The sequence below is a fragment of the Aulostomus chinensis genome, chromosome 8, assembly GCF_037954235.1.
Source record: "Aulostomus chinensis isolate RoL2024-O1b breed Wild chromosome 8, RoL_Achi_v1.0, whole genome shotgun sequence".
Classification (NCBI taxonomy): domain Eukaryota; kingdom Metazoa; phylum Chordata; class Actinopteri; order Syngnathiformes; family Aulostomidae; genus Aulostomus; species Aulostomus chinensis.
In genome coordinates this window covers 20857269-20869413 of record NC_141327.1, presented here as the reverse complement: position 1 = coordinate 20869413, position 12145 = coordinate 20857269, and the positions used below count along the sequence as shown (strand labels likewise).

Sequence of the window (12145 nt, the reverse complement as noted above, 5' to 3'; positions counted from 1 at the left end):
GACTTTGATATCCGGTTTGACGTTTCAGAGTAAATCTGAATAAATAAAAATTGTTGGTATGCAAACTTCGAGTGCACCTTTATTTTGAAAGGTACAACATGTAGTTTCCGTTGTTTCTCTGTGTGATCATAATGTAACTTGATAAGTGTTTCCAACAGGTGCTAAAAATGAAAGTGCAGCAAAATCGACAGCGATATTAGAGGAAAATGTCTCAAACAAATAAAAATACCTGACTTTGAGGCTGACAGCTACCCTTCCCTCTGAAATAAAAGAGCTTCAACATCTGACCCAGAATCATTCAGCAATAAACTACTGAACTAATTTAACTGAGAAGCTGTTTTGTAGCCTATTAAATGTGTTGCCTTTTCCGGTCTTGTAATAACAAGAAGTAGATGTATAAATATTGACTCTAATAATTCTAATAATCAGTTGTACGTGACCTCTTAGTTGAGGTCGTAACTTCGTCTTTACAACCCTAGTCTGCAACAACCAAACTGCTATATTGCTATGTCGTACATTGCTATATTTACGTCTGTCAGACGACCGCTAACAGTTGCTCCCACTTTACAAGAACTTGTAGAATTCCTACTTTTGGAGACTCAGTTGACCTTAAAGTTGCAGGGATGGTTTGGATTATGGCTCTTTAACGACATGTGATCTTATAAAGTTGTTGCCATGCTGAAGGTTGAATTAGGATATGAATAAAAGTGTGTTTCAAAAATAATATAATTAGATGGATGATGTCCTTTAAACGTCCCCGGCTTGGCCTACTCTTCCAGGAACATGGCGCACGTCTTGAACTTCAACCTCGGATATTTATTCAACCTCGTTTATCTGTTTGACAAACAGCAAATCCATCACTCAAAATTCTCGCGATAAATGACCCTGATATATAAGGACAGATGGAGAGGCCATCGTCCACTTGAAGGGGCGTCGGGTTTCCTTGAGGACCTGGGTGAAGTTTAGGAACAGTGACGGGTCTCAAAATCCGCGCAAGAATCAACCAGCCATGTCGGACGCGGTGATTAGTTTTATGAAGGATTTTTTGGCTGGTGGCATCGCCGCTGCCATCTCCAAAACAGCCGTCGCTCCCATTGAGAGAGTCAAGTTGTTGCTGCAGGTAAAACAAACAAACAAACAAACAAACAAACTTTGCCCACAGGCCACTTAGTCACTGTTTATATTTGCGTAAAAGTTTACTGATGTTAAACCAAAACTACGAATGTAGAGGATGAAGGATGGATACAAACTGTGCACATTCAAGGGGTCTGGCGCGCGTGAGAGGTCCTTCATCAGTCAGGAGGTTTTACGCACTGATGAGTGGAAGGGACAAGTCAAGCCTGATGCGCGCTCCAGTAAAACGACTATAATACTTATCCATGAGTTACTCCTTCATTTAATACGTACATTATTCTTCCAATTGACTACAGTACTATTTAGTGAAAGTAAAGAGCTAAATTTATCCTGAAGGATGGAACCTTATACACAGCGGATTCTCAAGTGTCAGGAGCGTCCCTGCTGCTCAGCCTACAACTAACATGACTTCAAAACGCCTGGGTGGGGAAGGTCTACACCATTATTTGAATAAGCATTGAATTTTCACAAAGCCGCATCTATGAAGTCATAGCACGGTTTTCTACGTACTCTTAGAAATTTGGGGGAAGAGCGTGCGTCATTTTCAGGACCCCTTTTCTGTCTTTGCTTTCAGGTGCAACATGCCAGCAAACAGATTACTGCGGAGATGCAGTACAAGGGAATCATTGACTGTGTGGTCAGAATCCCCAAGGAACAGGGCTTTCTCTCATTCTGGAGAGGTAACCTGGCTAACGTGATCCGTTACTTCCCCACCCAAGCCCTCAACTTCGCCTTCAAAGACAAGTACAAGAAGATCTTCCTGGGTGGAGTGGATCAAAAAACACAGTTCTGGCGCTACTTCGCCGGTAACTTGGCATCTGGTGGCGCAGCCGGTGCGACCTCGCTCTGCTTCGTCTATCCTCTCGACTTCGCCAGAACGAGACTTGCTGCCGACATCGGCAAGGGCGCAGCGGAGAGAGAGTTTACCGGTCTCGGAAACTGCATCAGCAAGATCTTCAAAACCGATGGCATTAAGGGTCTTTACCTCGGATTCAACGTGTCAGTTCAGGGTATCATCATCTACAGAGCGGCCTACTTCGGATGCTTCGACACAGCTAAAGGTGCGAGCCAGTGTTCCAAAGAACCGCGGTGGTGTTTCAAGTATACGACACGTGTTATTCACGTGACTTGTTCGCTTTCCTACAGGTATGTTGCCAGATCCCAAGAACACGCACATCGTGGTCAGCTGGATGATCGCCCAGACTGTCACCGCTGTCGCCGGTCTTGTCTCATACCCCTTCGACACCGTCAGGCGTCGGATGATGATGCAGTCAGGACGTAAAGGAGGTGAGCGCAACCAAGTTACGTATATCAATCACTACGTCAACTTTACGCACGCGTCTGAATATTAAGCATCATTATCCGTCTACACCTCTACAGCTGACATCATGTACAAGGGCACAATCGACTGCTGGAAGAAAATCCTCAAGGATGAAGGATCAAAAGCCTTCTTCAAGGGTGCCTGGTCCAACGTGATCAGAGGCATGGGTGGTGCTTTTGTGCTGGTGCTGTACGACGAGATCAAGAAGTACACATAGGTCACTTAAACTGTCTAGTCTCCCAGTCGCCAAGGAAACCCGTCCGTGTTTAAGTCTTAATTCTTGTTATGAAGTGGTAACAGCTTGTGATGAGTGGCAGTCTAGGCTCCTACTCAGCCCGGAGAAGGCAAGTATATCCGAAGAAATCTGTATATATCCCATCTGCAAGGTGCCAAAAGGCGCAACCAGTCTCTCAGTAGGACTGGTGGTTCGGTGTTGCTGTGGTCAAAAGGATGATGTCACTACCTTTCATGCGCTCCTCATTTCCCATCAGGTTGTACAGCAGCTGCTGAGGCCCACGTGTTCTTGTGCTGTGGCCATTCTTACTCTGTATTCAACCTCTTACATTATTTTAATAAGAATAAAGATTTATTAGTCTTATGTTTCCGATTACAGGTGTTCTGTTGTCATAGCAACTTGCCACATTGTCAATTTCACTGTAACAAAAAAAAATGGAGCAGAAAAATAGGACGTTTACTTCTATTGTTGACTAAACAATTTCTGCCATGAATGCAAAGGGATGCTTCTACCACAGAATCACCTTTCTGCTTTGTGAAAAAAACAACAACATTTAAATTATTCAGTCATCAACATCCCTGAAATACCCAGAATTCCAGGTCAAAACAACGTACATAAGAAGAGAATCTTTGTACGTGATGTGCCCACTTGGTTCAAAGCCATTTTAAATGTTCAGAAACACACAGTTGCTCTGGTCACTTTTTCCCTTAGATGAAATTGTGAAAAGGACAAGTATAATGCTAACTGGCAAAATAAATATTGAAAAACAAAATACATATTTCATAACGCTTCAAAATAATCCTACATTTTTCTTTCCCCCCGCTGGAAAATATAAATTGCAAACGCATCCCAACCTACACAAATGTGAGGAATGGAGGCTGTAAATAATATAGTGATTTTAAAATAATGTTCACATACAGAGATAAAAATAAAGGCATTTAATTAACTTAATGTTTCGACACTACTGTTCAAGTATGACACATTTCCTAAAGTAGCGAAATCACTTTTTAAGTGTTACATTTTTTTAAAAGTCACAGTTATTCGAGTGCATTGCAACAGAACAGAGAGAAAATCCAACCTGTTTAAAACAGAGTCAGAAGATGTTGCCAGCTTTGGAAATTCTACACATGATATTTTCTGATGAATGAAGACCAAAAGCTACAGATGTGGTTTTGAAGCATCGATGTCTGGAAACAGCAACACGCTCAGCACCAAGCTGGCTGGGCCACACCAAGTTTTTTGGGCCTGGGTAGAGGTGTGCTGCTGGAGTCGCTGGAGATGGAAGCAGCTCTGGCACTTTGGTGGGCAGCGCTGGCCTGCCTGGGACCCTTACCTGCTGGTGTCAACACCACAGATTTATTTATTTATTTATACGTTTGTTTGTTTTTTTTATGTCAAATTTAGGTCAAAGGCTAAAAAGGTAGAAGAGTTCTGCTCAGAAGAAAACCTACATTTGTATATGAAATTAGAAATAGTCACGTCAAGCATCAAAACAAGCACTTAACATTTGTTATCCTAAATCTTTCAATGATATTCAGACAGTTATTATGGTAAAAAATGGTAAAGACATTTAACTAAAGGATTTAAGTTTAAGTTAATTAAAGCAGCAGTCACAGACATTTATGAGTGAAGGGGGATCCTTACCATTAACAGCCATCCACAGCTGCCTACTTTCAGTTAAGTGAATCTCTGCAGCCATCTGGAGGCAGCAGGTCAGATAAGTGTGATAAATCTGCAGCCTCCAACTGGAGAAGTGCTGCATCACAGCGTAATGTCACATGTTGATCCCATTCTGCGCAGCTGACTGGTCGGTTTAGTCCGATATATTTCCAGCTGACACAGAAGATACTGAGTCACAAGATTACTTAACTCAGGAGTGCTCTTCAGGAGACATCAATGTTTCCCACACTTTGTCTTTATATAGCATCTGGATCCCCCAGTCAGAGCTGGTGGATGTAGACAGAAGACGGGAGGTTTGGGGGTTTCCTGCTGGAAGTGCTACCCCCATAATGTGACCTCAGATAACCAGTTGAAAATGGATTTACGGATAGATCAACAGTAACACTGGAAGCTCAGTGTAACAATGGCATTTTCTTGCTGTTTTTAGTGCTGCACAAGCAGTTCCTCCTCAGGACTGCAGTTTGTGAAGAAGTTGTGGTGTGAATGCTGACAGCTTGTAGAGCTGATGCTAGAAGTGCATTCCCTTGACCGTTTTGCACACTCAGCCACTATAGCAAGCAGGTGCAGACTTTACGGTCGCTCAGGTAAGTATTCAACTCCCTATCGCACAATTCATACCAACAAGTACGATTTTCACTTTTTTTTAAACATAAAATCAGTCTTCTCTCGCTTTTATAGAGACTCTGTTCCTGTTTCTTTTTGCATTGTGAACATGAAGAACATTCAGAAACCCCTATAGCAGACACAAATACTGTACATACACACATTAACTTGCTGTGGTGTAATTAAATCATTCAGTGGTGATTTGATGCTTTGATATTGTGCAGCCATGTCACAAGTGGTCTATTTTAAGGTGAGAGCTCACATCTCCTGACGCCCACAGTTCCAACATACAATTGAAACATGAAATGAGGAGGAGAGACGGTCTCAGTATGACAGAGAGGGATGCTGAGCACCTGCTGTGAGTGAGTATCTTTGTTAGACTCAAACGTGTTAGATGAGTCACCTACCTGAGGGTGTCCTACTGGTGAACCTCTCTTTCCTTGTGATGGAGATAAAGGTTGAGGGCGGAGGACCTCCCAGGTACCTGACGTGGCGGTGGTAGTCTGATAATTGCTCCGAACGTTTAAGTCCAGCTGTAGGTTTGACTGACTCCAATCTCTTCAGGAAAGCCTGAAAAATAACACAATAACTGTTTTGTAACCAGAAATGCACATTTCATGTCAGGTTCACCTCTTCAAGCTCCCAAAATACACTGCACACACAGCTTAAATCTACAAAATATTTTTGGGCAGTGCCTTATGGTATGATCACGACAGCCATGACTGTGTACATTTTTTGCTTCTACGGTGGTTTACGACAAGCAGTGGTCTAAGAGGGACAGTTGTGGTGTTGTATTGTTGCTGTGGCTCTTTTTAGCACTCGGTCACCATGAGCGCCAAGCTAAATGTCCATGGCTGGCTCTTTCAACATTCTAGACTCACAAGATTCACTCCTTTTTGGCGGAAGGAAAAATGTCCTCATGAGCTCTAGAGACCCACAGTATGTGTGACAGAGGGAAAAACAACACTTTTTGGGTGAAGTAGCACTTTTGAGGAAGTTTCCACTGCCCCTGAGTGTGTCTGAGTTTGAACACAATCTAAAAATCCAGGACGACACAATTTGAGAAGTATGACAACACACAGCAGTATGATACAAACGGTGTAGGCAAGTGGCTGAATTTCATACATGCAGTCACACTCCCACGTGCATGCAGTGAAAAAAATCTCTCAGTAAGCAAAAGCTGGATACAAAGCAATGCCAGTCGAATTAAAAACAAAAAACAAAAACAAAACATTCAATAAAACGATCAGCAGAAGCTCAAAAGTCAGTGAGTGGTCATGAAAAGACTTGACAGGATTCTGGCTGAGAACCTAACTCCATTTCCAGTGTGAGCACTTTGAAATCTCTCCAGACCAAATTAATACCAATATCACCTCTAAGGCTAAAAATGTAATATATTGTGTCATTTATCAATCTTCAGATACCAGTTCTACTAGTGCAGGACAAACGAGGTGTTTAACATGAATAATGAGTGGGGTGGATGCACTGATCACACGGCATATTCAATTACTTCACTCTAAGAATAGAAAGGGCCGAAAGCGTCTTGAGACGACATAGAGGTCCGACTCGGTAGAGAACAGTCTGTCCTGAAAAGGCTCCCTGATATTCTTTGATAACAAAAACACTAAAGATAATTGTAATATATTTTATACCAGTAATTATGAGAAGCATTTCTCACACTTTTGATGAAGGAAGACAAATGCAACTTTTCTGTTTTTGATTCTCGTGAGAATGTGGGTTGCCAGTGGCTAATGTAATTATGATTCATCTTAAAACAGTAGCGTCTGCATGGCCTTATGTTTCTAGCATGAAGTGTCCAGGCACAGTAAAAATGTAGAGTGAGAGCCAAAAGCTGCAGAGGTTGAACTTTCTTATAATGTCACGGTGAGACACTGCTGCTCTCCTCCCACCTGCTGCCATCTGTCCCAGTCCCTCCGTGTCTGCTTTCAGGGGTCTCTCTCTCTCTCAGACTACCACTGAACCCACCCACCAACTAGCACCTAGCTAACTAACCTAGATCCTTTCATGTGTAATCTGCACTTCAGGAAGTAACTATCAAGTCAAATAGCAAGTTTACAAAACTCTGAAAATAATGTGCATACAAGCTCGATGTAATAAACTACTAAAACGACACTTTCATGTTTTCCTGTCACCCTCCACATTGTTTCTGACACATTGGCACATTTGATCAGAAACTGATTTGATAATCTCATTGAACCAGTGACTTTCCTGTTTGTGAGCACAAACCCAATTTAAAAGATAAATGCGTTTTTATTGATGGGTACATAATGAGAATGTATCAGAGGTTAGACACACCATTCAGAAGCGCTCACTGACTTGATCTTGGTCAGTTTGATGAATACATTCCCCCAGCGTGTGCGGTCAAAATATTTTCATTTAAATCAATGTGTGCTTTCTTTTCAACTGTTTGAAGTATTTAATTAACAGCCATAATGAGCCAATTTGTGTATTTTTTCCTGCTTCAACAGGCCGTGACAGAAAGACACAGTATTAAATTAATAACTGTTCAACAATTATAAACAAGGTAAAAGTCTGAAATAATCATGAAAGCATTTTGAAGTCTGATCACCCAGTGGCCAAAATGCCAAGCATGGACTACTGGTTACTGGTACTACTACTGATTTCTGTAAAATTCATTCCAGAAATTAGAAACCTGAGTCTTCATCAGAGAGATGCAGTGAACGCCTACATCACCCAATAAATGTGTTTAAACAACATAGATAAAGCAGCATACGCCAGTTTCATTCTTCTTATCTTACCACTGTGTTAAATTCATCACTATAAATATTCTTTACGATGATGAAGCATTTTGCTTTTTGACAGATATCTCAGTTTAGCAAAGACTGGAATAAAAGGCATGCGTCAAACATGTCATGAACTCCACACAGGGAGGCACTCTACTGGGCACAGAGGTCATGACTGCTGCACAGGGGCCAAAGATTTGAGAGCAGTTCAAGTGCATATCAAGTTGGACTTAAGTTCTTAATTTGTTTATTGAGTAATCATTGACAATTTCAGGAAATACTGAAAATCTCTTTCATAAATTCCCATAATCACTGAGACGTTCTACATTTTTATTCAAAAACCTATTGTTAGTTTGATTACAGTGATAGAACTGAGAACTTACTCACATTTATGAGGCTAGAAATATTGGCCCTTTCAACCTCGTAAACAGTTCATTGATCATCAAAGCAGTTACAGATTCATTTTGACAGATATTTAAAAAAAAACAGTGAAGTAAATAAACATGAGCTAGACCCAAGCTATAGCCAATAATCCACAAAAAAACCCACACATTTTGTGTTTTGCGCCTCTTTTCTTTAAAGAACACTGAAGTGCTGGTTTTAATCAATCAGAAAAAATAAAATAATCTGCAATAACTTAGATAACTGCTCCACTGGTTGAGGGTTCTCAGGCTATTCTAATAAATATTTTCCAGAATCTGAGGAGAATTAAAACTTATTGTCATTTATGACAGACAATGCAAATTTGGGGGTTTGAACACATCATTTTGAACTCAAGGAAATGAACTGTGTATGTGATTTTCTTGATGTTTCATGAATTAAACAAATCTTTTTTATTAACTGAGGATGATGATAATCATTCAACCCTATCATGGAGGTCAAGTAATTAGAAATGCATATTTCAAATGATCAAGAACACCCCCCAAAAAAGGAAACCAGACTCACTTGGTTCTCCCTCTCAATGCGTTTCTGGTCCCGCTGCCTGTTGAGTGCACTGTGAGACGGGCGAATTACAGCAGAGTTGCTGGTTTTATTGGATTTTTGGGCCACTACACTTCCCGGTCTGGATCGTGGAGAAAAGCGTGTCAGCTCCCGAAGAAGTCGCTGATTCTCACGATCTATACGCCGGACCTCATCATTTGTGAATGAGTAGTTCTTCCTATTCCTCCCTCCTGGAACGTGGAGAACCAGTTTATGTCCAAACTGACTCTCTAAGCTGAGTGAGCCTAGTTTATGGAAAAGAAAAGACAATTCTTATTTTAGATAAGTCCTGGGGTGAGATGTGTTGCAATTTATCTGATGATCACATGACAGTTTGACTTTATGAAGAAAAGCTATAACATGGCACCTTCATTGAGTTATCGCTTTACTTCAAACAATCTCAGCAGACAAATGATACTGACAGTTGCCCAGTTTACTCACACTCATCCTCATCCACATATGACTCTTCATCTTGATGTATGTCACTAAGGCCACTAGAGGGCACACTTGTCTTCTGCTGCTGCTGCTCTCCATCTTCACCCTCTGTGTGGTTTAGGTCCAATGAGTGGAGAGGACTAATATCAGGAGATGAGAGGGGGCTCACGTTTGTCACAGTGTCTTCAGACTCATCTGTGTAGCGTGGAGCTAAATCTTGAGATCCTGCTTTGCTCCTTCTCACTATGAAGGAGGAAGCTGACTTTTTGGGCCTGGAAATGCTGGAATGCTTTAAACTGTTTCTCCTGGTGCTTTCTGAATCAGAGTCTGTGCTGGTCTCGCTTGAGGTGAGAGATGGACTTCGGGGGCGTTGTTTTCTTATTAGTTTCATAGGACATCTTTTGTTCCTTCCATTGGAGTATTTAGGATTGCATGGTGATGTGTCATCCTCAGTTTCAGTCGAACTCCTGCGATAACCATCCTTGGCATCTGCCTCCCCGGCGTTAGCCAAAAAAGCCATGAATGTTCCACTGGACTTTTTAAACTGCAAACTGGAGTCATCACCACCATCAGCATTACTGATTACTTTATCTGAGGCATTAGATGATTCACCAGACACCCTGCTCCTTTGACCCACCTGTGATAGACAGCTGTCCTCCTGAGTCTCTATTTGCTTTCGGTACTTTTTGTTCTCATCAGTCCCTGTAGACAATGCATTTCCTGCGTTTGCATGTCGCTGCTTATGTCTTGGTGGGTTCTTGTTTTCAGCCTTCAAGCTTCCGTCTACTTTCTTCTCCCCATCTCGACTATCATCAATGTCACTGTCAAAGAAGGAGTGATCCACTTCTCCCTCTAGTTCTCTGGGGTTGAACATTGCGGTATTCCCAAGGATTCCACAGAAAAAAAACCTGTAAGACAAATCGAAGATCAAAGGTTTGTTTTTTTTTCTTCTGTGTTTTAGGTACATAGAGGTACTTGACATTAGCACTAAAACATTTGTAAAACAAAATTATGTGGCTCAAAAAATGAGTGACCCTCCCTGGATCCACTAGTTTCCAATTTCCATGAGACATACATTAAAAAGCATGCTACATGCTACACAATATGCATATTTGCTGTTTGGTTAAATCAATCACAAATAATTAGGGTGCACAATCATATCTTTTATGCTTTTGCAGGTATCCAAGATTGTACAACTAATTTAGATAATTGCAAATTGATCTTATCCCTATAAAACTGTCACATTACAAAAAGTTTTTATGATGCACACATTTGTAAAAACTGAAAAACATGTAAACACACACAATTTGAGAAATTATCTTTTAATTTCTATACACATTAATTTTCAGTAAAGACCTGAGCATAAATGGGTTCTCAAAAATAACCAATGATACTATGCATCGCTACAATGATCTATTGTACACGTTCGTCCTCAATCTTAACTTTTTACTGTTTAATATACAAATACGGACCAGTATAATTGTAACGTGTTTATTCTTTTAAGATTTCATTTCATGTTTATTCCTTAATTATGTTACATGAAATAACAATATCGTTACAAGAGAACGTCCAACCTATCATTTTATAGGACCAACGGTAAGAAAAACAGATGTTAATGACAATAAACTAACACACAGACTTACTCAAGATATGACACTATTTTTAAGTTATTGAATGCTAATTCTGCAGTTGTTAGCTTATCCACTGCTTCCCATCAAAATACACATCATTATCATCGGATACTACTTAAATCGTTGTGACGACACTCGAGACTGAAATGTAGATTTTTTTTTTTTAAACCTTCATCGAAGAAAATCCGGATTTAACTGATGTTGGTGACGGTCAGAGAGCTAGCTGATATAGCTAACTTAGCTAGCTCAGTGAAAATGAGCAACAATATCCCACCTGGCAGGTTGACGTGCGACAACAGGACGTCACGTTACGTTTGCATTGTCCACTGCACGCGGTCCTTTAGAGGATATTCACGTTAGTCAGCGAGTCACCCACCCAAAGCTGAAATAAAAATCAAAACGCCAATTAGCTGGCTACAGCTGGAAGCTGGCGGTGTCCAATAACCCAGTTTGTAACTATGTGACGTCACTTCCTGGCAACGGTTGCACAGTCATAGTCGGATCGAAAGCAGCGCGTCTCCCCTTAGCAAAAACAAAACAGATCTAAATAGTGACGAGTTATTATAAGAAAAGAGAAAAAAAAGCAAACGAATTTTTCTTCCATACTTTAATGGAGGCCGTAAGCAACCATGTCTCCTGTCACTCAAGGTCCTTTTAATGCCAGGATTTTTTTTTAATCAAAACATAATCAGACGATTAAAAATGAAACTTAAACATAAGCAAACTGTTTGGAGAATAACCAGCAATTATATTTATTAACATATTATTCATTTTTGCCCTATTAATTTTCTACTGTTGTACGAATTGCAAAAATAACTGCAAGGACACATAGGCTACTAAAAGGACAGAAACAGCGTAAATGTACACATCAATAAAAGTACTAAAACATCAGCCACTAGAGAATCAGAGGAGAAGTCATTTAGGTTTTGCTGAGGGATCCATTATGTCTCAGTAACTGCTCCCCCTGGTGAATCTCCGTTAATAAGCAGGGGGATTATCTGGAGGCGCGTCCCCTGAAATTACAATTTGTCATGGGTTTCCTTCTAATAACATAGTCAGACCTAAAAGTGAGACACACTAATGAAATGCCGACGTCCTTGGACAATAGCACTTGGGGGGAGTTATTGTATAAACCTGTGTCTGGTCACTGATAGAATTTACATGCCACAGCAGCAATGGTAAAGTTGAAACTTGAATGAGGTATTGCTGTGACAGTCCCATACTGCACACAGACAATCAGTGGATGGCAGAGTGGATTTATATTCCTCTCTGTCCCCTGGAGAGAGGAGGAAAAACAGCTGTTTGACTGTGACAACTAACTGGTCATGAAAACTCAATTTGACAAGGAGTGATTGTGTTC

The 12145-nt window shown here is 40.7% G+C and overlaps 2 protein-coding genes across 4 annotated transcripts; one reads left to right on the top strand and one right to left on the bottom strand.

Annotated features, from left to right (window-relative positions):
* The first annotated feature begins 938 nt into the window (after nucleotides 1-938).
* On the top strand, nucleotides 939-3048 carry slc25a4 (solute carrier family 25 member 4). Its single transcript, XM_086211605.1, has 4 exons — nucleotides 939-1120; nucleotides 1709-2195; nucleotides 2281-2421; nucleotides 2515-3048. Exons 1-4 carry the CDS (start codon nucleotides 1010-1012, stop codon nucleotides 2670-2672), a joined length of 897 nt encoding a protein of 298 aa, XP_086067731.1. The 5' UTR covers nucleotides 939-1009; the 3' UTR covers nucleotides 2673-3048.
* On the bottom strand, nucleotides 3002-11256 carry cfap97 (cilia and flagella associated protein 97). 3 transcript variants are annotated; one of them, XM_086211604.1, is made up of 5 exons: nucleotides 9792-9931; nucleotides 9161-9705; nucleotides 8684-8964; nucleotides 5381-5543; nucleotides 3002-4026 (listed from the first exon to the last, which is right to left on the bottom strand). In XM_086211604.1, exons 2-5 carry the CDS (start codon nucleotides 9672-9674, stop codon nucleotides 3896-3898), a joined length of 1089 nt encoding a protein of 362 aa, XP_086067730.1. In that variant the 5' UTR covers nucleotides 9675-9705; nucleotides 9792-9931; the 3' UTR covers nucleotides 3002-3895. The 3 variants fall into 3 exon arrangements, with proteins under 3 accessions (XP_086067730.1, XP_086067728.1, XP_086067729.1); XM_086211602.1 differs by adding an exon at nucleotides 11060-11256 and having other exon boundaries at nucleotides 3004-4026; nucleotides 9161-10062; XM_086211603.1 differs by adding an exon at nucleotides 11060-11256 and having other exon boundaries at nucleotides 3004-4023; nucleotides 9161-10062.
* Between the last annotated feature and the right edge of the window lie 889 nt (nucleotides 11257-12145).